The sequence below is a fragment of the Mesoplodon mirus genome, assembly GCF_964341445.2.
Source record: "Mesoplodon mirus genome assembly, chromosome: 19".
Classification (NCBI taxonomy): domain Eukaryota; kingdom Metazoa; phylum Chordata; class Mammalia; order Artiodactyla; family Ziphiidae; genus Mesoplodon; species Mesoplodon mirus.
This window is the reverse complement of record NC_138995.1, coordinates 18,793,315-18,811,843: the sequence shown is the minus strand read 5'-3', so window position 1 is coordinate 18,811,843 and position 18,529 is coordinate 18,793,315. Positions and strand designations below refer to the sequence as shown.

At 37.6% G+C, this 18,529-nt stretch overlaps 1 protein-coding gene across 1 annotated transcript in view; it reads left to right on the top strand.

Annotated features, from left to right (window-relative positions):
- The window catches only part of NFATC3 (nuclear factor of activated T cells 3), a 130,799-nt gene that overhangs the window by 40,856 nt on the left and 71,414 nt on the right, over window positions 1-18,529 (top strand). Inside the window, 2 exon segments of the mRNA XM_082607277.1 lie at window positions 2,185-3,319; window positions 5,022-5,184. Coding sequence (XP_082463403.1) covers window positions 2,185-3,319; window positions 5,022-5,184 — 1,298 coding nt within the window.

The window sequence follows — 18,529 nt, the reverse complement described above, 5'->3', positions numbered from 1 at the left end:
CTGGCTCTAGGCGTGCGGGCTTCAGTAGTTGCAGCACGCAGGCTTGGTAGTTGTGGCTCACGGGCTTGGTTGCTCCGCGGCATGTGGGATTTTCCCGGACCAGGGCTCGAATCTGTGTCCCCTGCATTGGCAGGCAGATTCTTAACCACTGTGCCACCAGTGAAGTCCTTGTTGTTTATTTTTAATAGCTTTTCCCTTCAGCTTTTTTATTTTTTTCAATAAATTTATTCATTTGTTTTTATTTTTGGCTGTCTTGGGGTCTTCGTTGCTGCATGTGGGCTTTCTCTAGTTGCAGTGAGCGGGAGCTACTCTTCGTTGCAGTACGCGGGCTTCTCATTGCAGTGGTTTCTCTTGTGGAGCACCAGCTCCAGGCAGGCAGGCTTCAGTAGTTGCAGCATGCGGGCTCAGTAGTTGTGGCTCGTGGGCTCTCTAGAGCGCAGGCTCAGTAGCTGTGGTGCACAGGCTTAGTTGCTCTGTGGCATGTGGGATCTTCCCGGACCAGGGCTTGAACCCATGTCCCCTGCACTGGCAGGTGGATTCCACTACGCCACCAGGGAAGCCCCCTTCTGCTTTTTATCTAAGTCACAGATGGGTTTTCTTCTTTGGCGTTCTGATTTCCTTCTTCTCTTGATTCAGTAAGTGGGGTGAGAGAGTGGAGTGAGTGGTATACTTAGAAAGGTGTTTCAATTTATTAGGAAATATTTCAGAATTAAAAAAAATAAGATATGTATTGGGTTCTTGCTAAATATTAGTCATTGTATTAGGTTGCTTGCCTTAAAATGGTCCTGTGCATTTCAGGTAATACTCTACTCACAGCCTTCCAGTTTTATAGAAAAAAGTGCCTCAGAAAACTGAGGTTCAAGCAGGTTAAGTAACTTGTCCATGTTCACACAGTGGTGGAAAGGCAGAGCCAGGGTTCAAACCTAGGGAGTTTTGTTTTGTTGTTTTAATATATGTAAGAACTCTTTACTGAGTATATTCACTAACCACAGAACATCTTAAAAGCTCCAAAATCTAGGACTTATGGAGGCAGTTAAATTATAGGATGCTGGCTAATGACAACACCAAGAGTCTAAAGACATGTGTTTGTTATTTTCCACTGGTACTTATGTAATTAAATATGATCTACTTGAGTACTTTTGAGAAGAGGCTACAGATTTGTGCTTCTCTTTGTTGTATCTATGAACAGTTTTGTCTTTGGTTTCCCAGTGATGATCTCTTTGGAAAAAGTGAACGTGTTCAGCCAGTACCTTGTATGAGGGGTTAGTACTACTTCTGCCTCTGTGAAAATGGAAAATAATCGTTCCTTCCAAAAAGTGAAGTTGCAAAAAACACCCTTATTGCTACAGGTGCTCTCAGTAGCTAATTTGGCAGGACTTGTTTAGTGTTAAATACTCTAGCAAGGGGTACATTTTAAAAGTTCTGCCTTTATGAGGATTACTTTAACAATTAATCAATAGTTAAAAGCCCTGTTGAGTTATTTTCTATTTGAGGTAAAGGATCCAGTGGGGTCATGTGTCTTTTGTAACCTGGTTTGCCATGACCAAAGATATGAATTCTTGATGGTGTGACTGTGAAGGGAAGAACTCTTTCTGTTCATCATAAACATTTCCTGAATTTCATTGCAAGGAAACTGAGGCCTTGGAGAGGTCAAAATATGTGACTAAGCTCACAACTAATGGCAGAGGTAGGCTAGTGTCTAGGTCTCCTGAATTTCAGTCTGTAATACTTTGCATTAATAAACTAGTGTGTATACTTATAATTAAAAACCTTTCAAAGACTGCTTTATCCTTTACTCCATTTTAACCTGCAGACCCCAGATGAGGCTGAATTTATATGATCATATCATTACATAATTCTGCGAATATGTTTTAGAATTATGGATATGGTTATTTCTTTTATAAAAGCATTTATTTTTTTCAGATTCTTATTTTAGAAAATACAGAAATACAGAAAAAGAAAAAATTAAATATGTGATAATTATATATATCTGCAGAAATAATCAGATACATTAAAACACACACACACACCACTCTTCAGTGGAGCTAATGTACATTTTATGTCCCACTTTCTTCCTCTCAAGATTATTATTATTTACGTTCTCATCTAGTAATTATACATCTAAGATTTCTAATTTCTTGTTTTGTTAATTTTTTTCTTTTTTGCTCCCCCCAACCCCCATAGATCTTGAGCCAGATGATTGTGCATCCATTTACATCTTTAATGTAGATCCACCTCCATCTACTTTAAACTCACCACTTTGCTTACCACATCATGGATTACCGTCTCACTCTTCTGTTTTGTCACCATCGTTTCAGCTCCAAGTTCACAAAAACTATGAAGGAACTTGTGAAATTCCTGAATCTAAATACAGCCCATTAGGTGGTCCCAAACCCTTTGAGTGCCCAAGTATTCAAATTACATCCATCTCTCCTAACTGTCATCAAGAAATTGATGCTCATGAAGATGACCTACACATAAATGACCCAGAAAGGGAATATTTGGAAAGGCCTTCTAGAGATCATCTCTATCTTCCTCTTGAGCCATCCTACCGGGAGTCTTCCCTTAGTCCTAGTCCTGCCAGCAGTATCTCTTCTAGGAGCTGGTTCTCAGATGCGTCTTCTTGTGAATCTCTTTCACATATTTATGATGATGTGGATTCGGAGTTGAATGAAGCTGCTGCCCGATTTACTCTCGGATCCCCTCTGACTTCTCCTGGTGGCTCCCCAGGAGGCTGCCATGGAGAAGAGTCCTGGAATCAACAGTATGGACTTGGACACTCCTTGTCACCTAGGCAGTCTCCTTGCCACTCTCCTAGATCTAGTGTCACTGATGAGAATTGGCTGAGCCCCAGGCCAGCCTCAGGACCCTCATCAAGGCCTACTTCCCCTTGTGGGAAACGGCGGCACTCTAGTGCTGAGGTTTGTTATGCTGGGTCCCTTTCGCCTCATCACTCACCTGTTCCTTCTCCTGGTCACTCCCCCAGGGGAAGTGTAACAGAAGATACCTGGCTCAATGCTTCTGTCCAGGGTGGATCAGGCCTTGGCCCTGCACTTTTTCCATTTCAGTACTGTGTAGAGACTGATATTCCTCTGAAAACAAGGAAGACTTCTGAAGATCAAGCTACCGTACTACCAGGAAAATTAGAGCTCTGTTCAGATGACCAAGGGAATCTTTCACCATCCCGGGAAACTTCAATAGATGATGGCCTTGGATCTCAGTATCCTTTAAAGAAAGATTCATCTGGTGACCAATTTCTTTCAGTTCCTTCACCCTTTACCTGGAGCAAACCAAAGCCTGGTCACACCCCTATATTTCGGTGAGTTGATGGAAATAGATGATGGTCATTTTTCATGTTTATGTGTTATTGGTGGCATGTAACTACATTATCTATATAGAATTATTTGACTGTTTTTCTTCCTCCTCCTTTTTTTTTTTCTTTAGTTTCTTCCAGACAAAGTCCACATTTATTTTCCTTTTAGTCTTAAAAGTGTCTTTAGATAGGCTAAAGTTATAATTTTTAAAGTGTATAATGAGTTGTAGATAATAACAAATTAATTACATTTAAGAATCCCTAGAAGGAATTTTCTTATCCACAAAAGCTTCTTGTAAAAGATTGATTATAGTATGAATTAAATTACTAATAAAACCACTTGGGAATAGGCTTTTTATATTTTTAAGAACAAGTGAAATTTGCTTTTTATATTTGTAGCAAGTGTTCTTTTCCATAATTTTTTTTTTGTCTTTTGACTTTATAAGTTTGTGATTTTTTTTGTTGTTGTAGAGGAATTTTTAAATTTATATATTCAAGTTTGTCTTTTCCTTCACAGCTTTTGGATTTTATGTTATATTTGAAAGCATACCCCACTCTAAAGTAACTACAAATAAAAAAATCTAACTTTCATAAGTTTCTAACAAAATTTTTATGTATAATTTTTATAATATATGTATGTAACATATGTAACATATGTAGAATATATATATATATATATATATTTTTTTTTTTTTTTTTTTTTTTTTTTGAATCTTGAGTCCGGCTAAGGACTGGAGTAAAGACTATTGTAATGACTTTATTTTCTAAGTGGCTTATCAGTTACCACAATGCCATTTATAGAATCAATCTAGTCTATAATTGATTAGAAAAGACAACTTACAATGTATTAAATCCCCACACGGAGTTGGGTCTGTTTACTTTTTTAAAAAATGGTTTTTTGTTGGTATGAATGTTTATTTCTGGATCTAGATCTTTAGAAAAATATAATATGGAATTATGGTATTGAAGATTCCTTTGAGCCCATCACTTTGCATCTGAAGATTATCTTAATCTTTTTAGGGGTTTGCTTGAACAAGTGCAGAAACTCGCTGAGGGTTGATGAAGTTGAGTTGTTGCTTCAGACTAATAAAAATTAATACCTTTGAGCTTCAGAGTAGCTGGTAAAGCTAGGCTGAGGACATTCAAGGAAGTAATGAAATGATTTAGGAATTTACTGTAGGCATGATAGCATTTCAAAGGTAGAAGAGACCTTTAAAGTCCCATTTCACCAATCATTAAGAAGATATTACTTTCTAATACAGATCATTCTAGGTTTTGGTCCATTAATATTTGACCTGTGGACATAGAAGTTGTTTCTTTTCTAATGCCATATTTTCAATGCTAATATATCTAAATGAACCTCTCCCTTTTAAGCTGTTTAAATTATTTTGATTGTTTTTGTAGTTATATACACATACTTGAGAAAGTTACAGTTTTATGAAATGTTAGAATTTATCCTTTTAAAAAATATATATATGAAACTAAAAAGTAGATAAAATTGATTTTATTCTTCAGGTTAAAGAATTATTTCTTAAACACCCACCATATCCAGTGTTATAACTTATTAAGTGAAGTTTTATTTATTTTATTTTATTTTTTGAATACTTTGCTTCAATGATCATGGGAAGAAATGTTGGTTCAAGTAATTTGAATCATTGCTTGACAATACTAGTGTGGTGAAATGCATCTTTGTGTGTTTTGTTTATAGCACGTCTTCATTACCTCCACTAGACTGGCCTTTACCAACTCATTTTGGACAATATGAACTGAAAATAGAAGTGCAACCTAAAACTCATCATCGAGCCCATTATGAAACTGAAGGTAGCCGAGGAGCAGTGAAAGCATCTACTGGGGGACATCCTGTTGTGAAGGTATGAGATTTTGGGGGTGTTTCTGCAGATACCATACATCTGTTAATGATACAGTTTATTCAGTCAGGTACTGCTGAGCCCGAAGAGAGAAAATTTTCAAACCTAGAAAGCTTACATTGAGATTTTGTGTCCTTGTTGATATAGCAGCACTTCCGCATTGAGGTTTTTTTTTTTTTGCTAGGCTAAAAGATATTCTTCCTGGACTGACTCTCCAGCTGGTGAAACTCTGGGGAAAGATTATAATGGTCAAATAGTTGTTTTTCTGATTTAAAAAAGAAAAAAATTGTGTTATGTTTATAAGTACAATACATGCTTGTTTAAAGTCCAAATAATACAGAAAAGTAGAAAGAATAAAGCAATAAAATACCTAAAATCTAAACCCCTCAGAAATAAGCAGTTGTTAACTTTGATTAACATTCCAGATAATTCTCTATGTGTATGTTTAGTGGAAGACTAGATGGATGGCTAGAAAAATGCATGGATTTTTTTTAAGAATAGGATTATGTTGAACATCTTTGTAATTAAATTAATTTTTATTTGAATTTATTAGAAGAAAATAAAACTAAAGTGAAATTATTATAATTTTATAATATTAAAGTATATAAAATATAATATGTAAGTTTTGACTTATAAGAATTGAATATTAACTTTAATTTTACTTGAAAGAAACATTTAAAAAATGAAACAGAAATAAAACTATATGGGGGCTTCCCTGGTGGCGCAGTGGTTGAGAGTCTGCCTGCCAATGCAGGGGACATGGGTTTGCGCCCCGGTCTGGGAAGATCCCACATGCCGCAGAGCGGCTGGGCCCATGAGCCATGGCCACTGAGCCTGGGCGTCTGGAGCCTGTGCTCCGCAGCGGGAGAGTCCACAACAGTGAGAGGCCCGTGTACCGCAAAAAACAAAACAAAACAAAAAAAAGATAAGTAAGTAGTGGGGATGTAATGTACAGCATGGTGAATGTAGCTAACACTGTTGTATATTTGAAAGTTGCTAAGAGAGTAGTTCTCATCACAAGAAAACCCCCTCCCCCATATAACTGTATGAAGTCATGGATGTTAATTAAATTTATCATGGTAATCAGTTTGCAATATGTGTAAATCAAGTAATTATGCTGTATACCTTAAATTTACAGTGCTGTATGTCAATTATAGCTCAATAAAACTGAAAGAAAAAAACGGTCAGGAAAACTCAACATAGGAATTTTACCCTTTATTATCAGAGTTACAGTTTGCTCTTAATGACAGCTTAATTTAGGAGGTTTCTTTGCTTCATTTCTTGTATCTTTTTTTCTTTTCTTTTTCAAAAATTTTTAAAATTTATTTTTAAATGTTTATTATTTATTTATTTTATTTTATTTGTTTACTTTTGGCTGCGTTGTGTCTTAGTTGTAGCATGCGGGATCTTCGTTGAGGCATGCAGGATCATTTGTTGCAGCAGGTGGGCTCTTCATGGCTTCTCTAGCTGTGGCATGCGGGTTTTCTCTTCTCTAGTTGTGACGCTCAGGCTGCAGGGCGCTTCAGCTCTGTAGTTGTGGCGCGTGGGTTCCAGAGCTCGTGGGCCCTGTAGTTTGCCACATGCGGGCTCTAGTTGAGGCGTGCGAGCTCAGTAGTTGTGGCACACGGGCTTAGTTGCCCCATGACATGTGGAATCTTAGTTCCCTGACCAGGGATCGAACCAGAGTCTCCTGCATTGTAAGGTGGATTCTTTACCCCTGGACCACCAGAGAAGCCCCCCGCCCCACACCTTTGTTTATAAATGGCTGCACCAAGCAGCTTGTGAGGTCTTAGTTCCCGGACCAGGGATTGAACCCAGACTCTGGCAGTGAAAGCACAGAGTCCTAACCACTGGACTGCCAGGGAATTCCCCATTTCTTGTATCTTTGCCTTTTGAAAGAAGTTATTTACAAGTGTTAAATGAACAAAATCTTTTGGGAGTACAAGTGATTTGTTTCCATAGTATTCCTTTAATTAAAAACTGATTCCCTGCCAAAAAAAAGTGGGGCTGGGGCGGGGGAATTCCCTGGCAGCCTGGTGGTTAGGACTCGGTGCTTCCACTGCCAGGGCTCCCTGCTTAAGGGGAGACTAATGCTTTGAATATTATCAATGTTTTATATTCTCCTTGTGAGTGACTTATTATTATTTTTTTTTTTAATTTGAGGATCTATAAATTTATTTACTTATTTATTTTTGGCTGTGTTGGGTCTTGGTTTCTGTGCGAGGGCTTTCTCCAGTTGTGGCAAGCGGGGGCCACTCCTCATCGAGGTGTGCGGGCCTCTCACTGTCGCGGCCTGTCCTGTTGCGGAGCACAGGCTCCAGACACGCAGGCTCAGTAGTTGTGGCTCACGGGCTTAGTCACTCCACGGCATGCGGGATCCTCCCAGACCAGGGCCCGAACCCGTGTCCCCCGCATTGGCAGGCAGATTCTCAACCACTGCGCCACCAGGGAAGCCCTATTTTTTTTTTTTTCTAACTTGTTTCTTTAGAAATTATATCATTCATTATATTTGAAATTATTTACTTAACCAGAGTATGTCTGGAGGTTGATGTTTCTTTTTCAGTCTTCCCCACTACCTATGATGCTCCCTTTCAAATTGAGATTCTTCCTTCCTGCAAGAAAAATTTTCTACTTTATGTATCTATATATTTCCTGTTACATATGTTTTGTCTTTACTTCAGAGGCTCCAGTTACTATTCAGATGTTGACTTCTTTGTCTGTCCTCCATATCTATGTTCTTTTCTTGGGATACTTTAATGTCTTTTTTTTTTTTTTCAGTAAATCTATTTATTTATTTATTTTTGGCTGCATTGGGTCTTCATTGCTGCCCGTGGGCTTTCTCTAGTTGCGGCAAGTGGGGGCTGCTCTTCGTTGCGGTGCGCAGGCTTCTTATTGGCTTCTCTTCTTGTGGAGCATGGGCTCTATGCATGTGGGCTTCTGTAGTTGTGGCTTGCGGGCTCTAGAGCACAGGCTCAGTAGTTGTGGCCCACAGGCTTAGTTGCTCCACGGCATGTGGGATCTTCCCAGACCAGGGCTTGAACCTGTGTCCCCTGCATTGGCAGGCGGATTCTTAACCACTGAGCCACCAGGGAAGCCCCCTGCGATTGTGTTTTGTGTTTTGAATTTTAAATTGGTTCCTTGGCTCCACTTTCCACTCATTTGATATTTTATCATTATATTTGGTCTCATGATTTATTGAACTTATATTCTTGAATCTTTTAGTGTGGAGCATTCACCAGCAGTCAATTTCTGGGTTCTGTTTCCTGTGTGTGTATGTTGAGGGGAGGTTTTGTTTTCATTTTTGTTGTATTTTCAACTGTCTTTTGCATAATTTCTTACTTTTTTCCTTAAATAAAAACAAAAACAAACCATGTATATTATGGTTGCCTAATTGCCTTGTGTTTTCCTCCCATTTTGTTTGAGAGCTTTGGTCTATAACCTGAGGCAGTTGGGGTAAAGAGGTAGAGAATTAGTTTAGGATAGGCCTTGTTGGGTTTGGCTCAAGAAAGTGAACAATATCATGTATGTGGCCCACTCCCAGTATTTTAGTATGTATCATATTTTCATGAGCTTTGCTTGTTCCTCTTGTACAACGCAGAGTTCTGGAAGATGTAAGCACTCCTGACCTTTTTTGCCTCTGCCAAAGGCCCTGGAGCAGAATGTAGGATCTTTTCTTTGAGAGTTTTTCCTTGACTTGCCTCAGAGTTGCCTACTTAGAACTTTGATCTACTTTGCTACAAATTAGTTAGCATTCTCTGCTATTTTATTTTCGCACTTTATTACTTTTATTCCATTAATTTACTCTTTAATTTTATTTGCTCACTTTTCCTATTACCATTCCTGGTGAGTGAAGGTATGGATTGGTTAGCAGCTCTGCCACACTGCATCAGAGTCTTCTGTTTCACAGTCCTCACCACCCCCTTGCCCTTTTGAAGTTTATAGCTCAAAGGTGTTCTTTGTTTGGTTATTACAGGTAGATTTTTGGCTGTTTCCTACCCCCCACACATATACATTTTGTTTATTTTGTTAGGTATTAGGGGAAGAAGATTGTGATACTACTTCATTTCATTGTCTTTATCCAGAAGTTCTTTTTCTTTTTCTAATATCAAGAGGAAAATAAGCATTATATGATGAGAGCAGGTCATGCCAAATTGAAAATGAAACATTCCTGATTGTACATACTCTACCACACTTGCAGAACTCTATGCTTTGTATGGAACACTCTATTTGTGCATGCCCACTTCTGAGACCACATTTTTTCCACCAGCAGAGGTGGCCCCTCTCCAGGAACTAAGAAGAATATTTGTAAGATTTCTACACTATTCTGAGAATTTTTTTTTTATAATTTTTAAATTTTATTTTATTTTTTTATATAGCAGGTCCTTGTTAGTCATCAATTTTATACACATCAGTGTATACATGTCAATCCCAATCGCCCAATTCATCACACCACCACCACCACCACCCCGCCACTTCCCCCCTTGGTGTCCATACGTTTGTTCTCTACATCTGTGTCTCAATTTCTGCCCCACAAACTGGTTCATCTGTACCATTTTTCTAGGTTCCACATACATGCGTTAATATACAATATTTGTTTTTCTCATTCTGACTTACTTCACTCTGTATGACAGTCTCTAGATCCATCCACGTCTCTACAAATGACCCAATTTCGTTCCTTTTTATGGCTGAGTAATATTCCATTGTATATATGTAACACATCTGCTTTATCCATTTCTCTGTTGATGGGCATTTAGGTTGCTTCCATGTCCTGGCTGTTGTAAATAGTGCTGCAATGAACGTTGGGGTGCATGCATCTTTTTGAATTATGGTTTTCTCTGGGTATATGCCCAGTAGTGGGATTCCTGGGTCATATGGTAATTCTATTTTTAGTTTTTTAAGGAACCTCCATACTGTTCTCCATAGTGGCTGTATCAATTTACATTCCCACCAACAATGCAAGAGTGTTCCCTTTTCTCCACACCCTCTCCAGCATTTGTTGTTTGTAGATTTTCTGATGATGCCCATTCTAACTGGTGTGAGGAGATAGCTCATTGTAGTTTTGATTTGCATTTCTCTAATAATCAGTGATATTGAGCAGCTTTTCATGTGCTTCTTGGCCATCTGTATGTCTTCTTTGGAGAAATGTCTATTTAGGTCTTCTGCCTATTTTTGGATTGGGTTGTTTGTTTTTTGAATATTGAGCTTCACGAGCTGTTTATATATTTTGGAAATGAATCCTTTGTCCATTGATTCGTTTGCAAATATTTTCTCCCATTCTGAGGGTTGTCTTTTCGTCTTGTTTATAGTTTCCTTTGCTCTGCAAAAGCTTTGAAGTTTCATTAGGTTCCATTTGCTTATTTTTGTTTTTATTTCCATTACTCTAGGAGGTGGATCAAAAAAGATCTTGCTGTGATTTATATCAAAGAGTGTTTTTCCTGTGTTTTCCTCTAAGAGTTTTATAGTGTCCGGTCTTACATTTAGGTCTCGAATCCATTTTGAGTTTATTTTTGTTTATGGTGTTAGGGAGTGTTCTAATTTCATTCTTTTACACGTAGCTGTCCAGTTTTCCCAGCACCACTTATTGAAGAGACTGTCTTTTTTCCATTGTATATCCTTGCCTCCTTTGTCATAGATGAGTTGACCATAAGTGCGTGGGTTTATCTCTAGACTTTCTATCTTGTTCCATTGATCTATGTTTCTGTTTTTGTGCCAGTACCCTATTGTCTTGATTACTGTAGCTTTGTAGTATAGTCTGAAGTCAGGGAGTCTTATTCCTCCCGCTCCGTTTTTTTCCCTCAAGACTGCTTTGGCTATTCGGGGTCTTTTGTGTCTCCATACAAATTTTAAGATTTTTTGTTCTAGTTCCATAAAAAATGCCATTGGTAATTTGATAGGGATTGCATTGAATCTGTAGATTGCTTTGGGTAGTATAGTCATTTTCACAGTATTGATTCTTCGAATCCAAGAACATGGTATATATCTCTCCATCTGTTGGTATCATCTTTAATTTCTTTCATCAGTGTCTTATAGTTTTCTACATACAGGTCTTTTGTCTCCCTAGGTAGGTTTATTCCTAGGTATTTTATTCTTTTTGTTACAATGGTAAATGGAGTGTTTCCTTAATTTCTCTTTCAAATTTTTCATCATTAGTGTATAGGAATGCAAGAGATTTCTGTGCATTAATTTTGTATCCTGAAACTTTACCAAATTTATTGATTAGCTCTAGTAGTTTTCTGGTGGCATCTTTAGGATTCTCTATGTATAGTATAATGTCATCTGCAAACAGTGACAGTTTTACTTCTTCTTTTCCAATCTGTATTCCTTTTATTTCTTTTTCTTCTCTGATTGCTGTGGCTAGGACTTCCAAAACTATGCTGAATAATAGTGGTGAGAGTGGACATCCTTGTCTTGTTCCTGATCTTTGAGGAAATGCTTTCAGTCTTTCACCATTGAGAATGATGTTTGCTGTGGGTTTGTTGTATATGGCCTTTATTAGGTTGAGGTAGGTTCCCTCTATGCCTGCTTTCTGGAGAATTTTTATAAATGGGTGTTAAATTTTGTCAAAAGCTTTTTCTGCATCTATTGAGATGATCATATGGTTTTTATTCTTCAGTTTGTTAATATGATGTATCACATTGATTGATTTACGTATATTGAAGAATCCTTGCATCCCTGGGATCAATCCCACTTGATCATGGTTTGTGATCCTTTTAATGTGTTGTTGGATTCTGTTTGCTAGTATTTTGTTGAGGATTTTTGCATCTATATTCATCAGTGATATTGGTCTTTAATTTTCTTTTTTTGTAGTATCTTTGTCTGGTTTTGGTATGAGGGTGATGGTGGCCTCATAGAATGAGTTTGGGAGTGTTCCTTCCTCTGCAATTCTTTGGAAGAGTTTGAGAAGGATGGGTGTTAGCTCTTCTCTAAATGTTTGATAGAATTCACCTGTGAGGCCATCTGGTCCTGGACATCTGTTTGTTGGAAGATTTTTCATCACAGTTTCAATTTCATTACTTGTGATTGGTTTGTTCATATTTTCTATTTCTTCCTGGTTCAGTCTTAGAAGGTTATACCTTTCTAAGAATTTGTCCATTTCTTCCAGGTTGTCCATTTTATTGGCATAGAGTTGCTTGTAGTAGTCTCTTAGGATGGTTTGTATTTCTGCGGTGTCCATTGAAACTTCTCCTTTTTCATTTCTAATTTTATTGATTTGAGCCCTCTCCCTCTTTTTCTTGATGAGTCTGGCTAACGGTTTATCGATTTTGTTTATGTACCCAAAGAACCAGCTTGTAGTTTTATTGATCTTTGCTCTTGTTTTCTTTGTTTCTATTTCATTTATTTCTACTCTGATCTTTATGATTTCTTTCCTTCTGCTAACTTTGGGTTTTGTTTGTTCTTCTTTCTCTAGTTCCTTTAGGTGTAAGTTTAGATTGCTTATTTGAGATTTTTCTTGTTTCTTGAGGTAGGCTTGTATAGCTATAAACTTCCCTCTTAGAACTGCTTTTGCTGCATCCCATAGGTTTTGGATCATCGTGTTTTCATTGTCATTTGTCTCTAGGTATTTTTTGATTTCCTCTTTGATTTCTTCAGTGATCTCTTGGTTATTTAGTAACGTATTGTTTAGCCTCCATGTGTTTGTGTTTTTTATGTTTTTTTCCCTGTCATTCATTTCTAATCTCATAGCGTCGTGGTCAGAAAAGATGCTTGATATGATTTCAAGTTTCTTAAATTTACTGACGCTTGATTTGTGACCCAAGATGTGATCTATCCTGGAGAATGTTCTGTGCGCACTTGAGAAGAAAGTGTAATCTGCTGTTTTGGGTGGAATGTCCTATAAATATCAATGAAATCTATCTGGTCTATTGTGTCATATAAAGCTTCTCTTTCTTTATTTATTTTCATTTTGGATGATCTGTCCATTGGTGTAAGTGAGTTGTTAAAGTCTGCCACTATTATTGTGTTACTGTCAATTTCCTCTTTTATAGCTGTTAGCAGTTGCCTTATGTAGCAGTGCCTTGAGGTGCTCCTATGTTGGGTGCATATATATTTATAATTGTTATATCTTCTTCTTGGATTGATCCCTTGATAATTATGTAGTGTCCTTGCTTGTCTCTTGTAACATTCTTTATTTTAAAGTCTGTTTTATCTGATATGAGTATTGCTACTCCGGCTTTCTTTTGATTTCCATTTGCATGGAATATCTTTTTCCATCCCCTCACTTTCAGTCTGAATGTGTCCCTAGGTCTGAAGTGGGTCTCTTGTAGACAGCATATAGATGGGTCTTGTTTTTGTATCCATTCAGCAAGCCTGTGTCTTTTGGTTGGAGCATTTAATCCATTCACGTTTAAGGTAATTATCGATATGTATGTTCCTATGACCATTTTCTTAATTATTTTGGGTTTGTTTTTGTAGGTCCTTTTCTTCTCTTGTGTTTCCCACTTAGAGAAGTTCCTTCAGCATTTGTTTAGAGCTGGTTTGGTGGTGCTGAATTCTGTTATCTTTTGCTTGTCTGTAAAGCTTTTGATTTCTCCATCGAATCTGAATGAGATCCTTGCTGGGTAGAGTAATCTTGGTTGTAGGTTTTTCCCTTTCATCACTTTAAGTATATCATGCCAGTCCCTTCTGGTTTGTAGAGTTTCTGCTGAGAAATCAGCTGTTAACCTTATGGGAGTTCCCTTATATGTTATTTGTCATTTTTCCCTTGCTGTTTTTAATAATTTTTCTTTGTCTTTAATTTTTGCCAATTTGATTACTACGTGTCTTGGCGTGTTTCTCACTGGGTTTATCCTGTATGGGACTCTGTGCTTCCTGGACTTGGGTGGCTCTTTTCTTTCCCATGTAGGGAAGTTTTTGACTCTAATCTCTTCAGATATTTTCTCTGGTCCCTTCTCTTTCTCTTCTCCTTCTGGGACCCCTATAATGCGAATGTTGTTGCGTTTAATGTTGTCCCAGAGGTCTCTTAGGCTGTCTTCATTTCTTTTCATTCTTTTTTCTTCATTGTGTTCCTTGGCAGTGAATTCCACCATTCCATCTTCCAGGTCACTTATCTGTTCTTCTGCCTCAGTTATTCTGCTATTTATTCCTTCTCGTGTAGTTTTCATTTCAGTTATTGTATTGTTCATCTCTGGTTTTTTGTTCTTTAATTCTTCTAGGTCTTAGTTAAACATTTCTTGCATCTCCTCAATCTTTGCCTCCATTCTTTTTTCGAGGTCCTGGATCATCTTCACTATCATTATTCTGAATTCTTTTTCTGGAAGGTTGCCTATCTCCACTTCATTTAGTTGTTTTTCTTGGGTTTTATCTTGTTCCTTCATCTGGGACATAACCCTCTGCCTTTTCATCTTGTCTATCTTTCTGTGAATGTGGTTTTTGTTCCACAGGCTGCAGGATTGCTGCTGTCTGCCCTCTGGTGGATGAGGCTATCTAAGAGGCTTGTGCAAGTTTCCTGATGGTAGGGACTGGATGTTCTGTGAATTTTTTAATACTCAGAAAGAGAAAGAGGATGGCACCAATTGCCATTCCAGACCAGTCTGACCATTACACATAAGAGTGGTGTGCTTGGTTCTCAAGCCTGGGAAAAATGCCTTGATTTTGTTCTGTATGTGCAGACTTTTAAAAAATGTTTCATTGCTGTATGGGAAAGCATCATTAAAGTACACAAATCTTAACATGTATAGCTCAATGAATTTTTCATACACACACAGACACATGCACACACACACACACAGGTAAAACTACAAACAGGTTAAGATACAGAATTTTTAAGCACCCCAGAAGTCTCCCTTGTGCCCTTCCCAGTTTATATCTTCTAACCAAAGGTAATTGTGCTTCTGACCATTTATTATCATTGATTAGTTTTTTAATTCATGAATTGCTAATAAATGGACTCATACAAAATGTTCAGCTTTCTGTCTGGCTTCATTTATTCAACACATGAGCATGAAATTCATCCAGTTTGGGTTTTTTTGTAGTTTAAAAAAATTGCTGTATAATATTCCATCGTATTTATTTGCTACAATTTCTTTATCTGTCATTCTGTTCATTGACACTTGGTTTGTGTCCACTTGGTTTGAAATATTATGAGTAAAGCTGCTGTATGCTTTTTTCACACATATCTTTTGATGGACGAAGCATTCACATTTTTTTGGTATATGTTTATATGTCTCAGAGTAGAATTGCTGGTTTTTCAAAGGAGCTGTACCAGTTTTTACTCCTGACCAGCCATATGTGAAAGTTCCAGTTACTCTACATCCTCACCAATAATACCAGCACTTGGTTCTTGTCTTTTAATTTTAACCATTCTGACAGGGATGTGGAGGTATCACACTGGTTTTAAATTGTTGTTTCTTGTTGAACATCTTTTCATATGTTTATCAGACATTTGGCTGTCCTTTTTTGTGAAGTGTCTGTTCACATCTCTTGACCAATTTTTAAATTGTCTCTTTTTCTTAATGATTTGTAGGAGTTTTTAATATTTGGATATAAGTCCTTTGTCAGCTATATGTATGGCAAATGACATTTCTTTTCCTAGTCTGTTGCTTGCTTTTTCACTTTCTTAATTGTTTCTTTTGATAAATGGAAGTTTTTAATTTTAATGAAGTCCAAATTATCAGTCTTCTTTTCCATGGAAAGTGCTTTCATACCTTTTCAAGAATCTTTGCTTACTCCAAGATTATGAAGATAATTTCCTGTGTTTTATTCTGGAAGCTTTATTGCTTTACCTTTTACATATAGGTCTGTGATCTATCTCAAATTAATTTTTGTATATGAATTAAAGGTAAAGATTAAGATACTTTTTTTTTCTTATGGATAGAAGTTGATCCAGTACCATTATTGAAAAGCCCATTATTTTTCTACTCTACGACATTGGTGCCTTTGTCATAAATCAGGTGACCAGCCATATATCTGTGGCTCTCTTTCCTAACTCTTCATTCTGTGCCGTTGGACTATTTGTTCTATCTTAGTACCATTACTACATTGCATTAATTATAATTTCTTTATAGTAAATCTTGATATTTGATAGTGTGGCTCTTTTTTAAGGATTGTATTGGTTATTCTAGGCCCTTTGCATTTCTGTATGAATTTTAGAGTCAGCTTGTCAATCTCTACCCAGCACACCCCCAAAATTAAAAAAAAAAAAAAACCTGCTGGGATTTTGATTAAGATTACTCAGCACTTTCACTGCAGAGGGCCCGGGTTCAATCCCTGGTCAAGGAACTAAGATCCCACGAGCCTCACGGCGGTGCCCCCCCCCCCCCCCCCCGCAAAAAAAAGATTACCTAAGAGTTTTGTAGTTTAAATCATACATTTAGGTCTTTTCTCCATTTGAGTTAATTTTTATATATGGTGTTAGGTAAGGGTCCAGCTTTATTCTTTTGCATGTAGTTGTCCAGTTTTCTCAGCATCATTTGTTGAAAAGACTCTCCTTTCCTCATTGAATAGTCTTAACATAGTTGTTAAAAATCATCCCTGGCAGTCCAGTGGTTAGGACTCAGCACTTTCACTGCCAGGGCCCAGGTTCAATCCCTGATCAGGGAACTAAGATCCCTGTGTGGTACAGTCAAAAAGAAAAGAAAACAAAACAAAAACCTTTGACCATGTGTGCAAGGGTTTATTTCTAGGCTCTCTATTCTGTCCCATTGGTCTCTGTGTGTCTTTGTGCTAGTTCCACAGTGTTTTGATTGCGGTAGCTTTGTAATAAGCTTTGAAATCTGAAAGTGTGGGTCTTCAGTTTTGTTCTTTGTTTTTGAAGATTGTCTTGGCTATTCAGGGTCCCTTGAGATTCCATATGACTTTTAGGATGGATTTTTCTATTCTGCAAAAAATATCTTTGAGATTTTTATGCAGACTGCATTGAATCTGTAGATTGCTTTAGGTAGTATTGACATGTTAACAATAATAAATCTTCCAATCCATGAACATGGGGATGTTTTTCCATTTATTCATGTCTTCTTTAATTTTTTTCAGCAATGTTGTATAGTTTTCATTGTGTAAAACTTTCACCTCTTTGATTGAGTTAATTCCTAGGTATTTTATTCTTCTTGATGCTATTGTAAATGGAATTGTTTTCATAATTTACTTTTCAGGTTGTTCACTGTGTATAGAAATGCAACTGATTTTCATGTGTTGACTTTGTGTCCTGCTACTTTGTTGAATTCATTTATTATCTCTAGCAGTTTTTGTTTTTGTTTTGGTAGAATCATTAGTGTTTTCTTTTTTTTTTAATTAATTAATTAATTTTTAGCTGTGTTGGGTCTTCGTTGCTGTGCACGGGCTTCCTCTAGTTGTGGTGAGCGGGGGCTACTCTTTGTTGTGCACGGGCTTCTCATTGTTGTGGCTTTCTCTTGTTGTGGAGCATGGGCTCTGGTGCACAGACTTCAGTAGTTGTGGCACGTGGGCTCAGTAGTTGTGGCTTGTGGGCTCTAGAGCTCAGGCTCAGTAGTTGTGGCGCACGGGCTTAGTTGCTCCATGGTATGTGGGATCTTCCTGGGCCAGGGCTCGAACCTGTGTCCCTTACATTGGTAGGCAGATTTTTAATCACTGTGCCACCAGGGAAGCCCAGGGTTTTCTATATATAAGATTATATCATCTAAGAACAGAGATAATTTTGCTTCTTCCTTTCCAATTTGGATACCTTTTATTTCTTTTTCTTGCCTAATTGCTCTGGCTAGAACTTCCAGTACTATGTTGAAAAGAAGTGGTGAAAGCAAGCATCATTACTTGTTCCTGATCTTAGAGGAAAAACTTTCAGTCTTTCACCTTTGAGTATGTTGTTTGCTGTGGGGCTTCCTTCCTCCCTCCCTCCCTCCCTCCCTTCCTTCCCTTCCTTCCCCCTTTCCTCCCTCCCTCCCTCACTGGGTCTTAGTTGTGGCATGTGGGATCTTCATTGCCGCATGTTTTTAGTTGTGGCATGTGGACTTCTTAGTTGCTGCATGCGAACTCTTAGTTGTGGCATGCATGTGGGATCTAGTTCCTCGACCAGAGATCAAACCTGAGCCCCCTGCATTGGGAGCATGGAGTCTTACCCACTGGACCACCAGGGAAGTCCCAAATGGGTTTTTCATATATGGCTTTTATTATGTTGAGATATTTTCCTTCTATTCCTACTTTATTGAGTGTTTTTATCATGAAAGGGTATTGAATTTTGCCGAACGCTTTTTCTGAACCAGTTGAGATAATCATGTGATTTTTTTTCCCCTTCATTCTGTTAATGTGGTTTAGTACATTGATTGATATTCAGGTGTTGAACCATTCTTGCATTCTGGGAATAAATCCCACTCGATCATGGTGTATAATTCTTCTAATATGCTGCAGAATTTGGTTTGCCAGAATTTTGTTGAGGATTTTT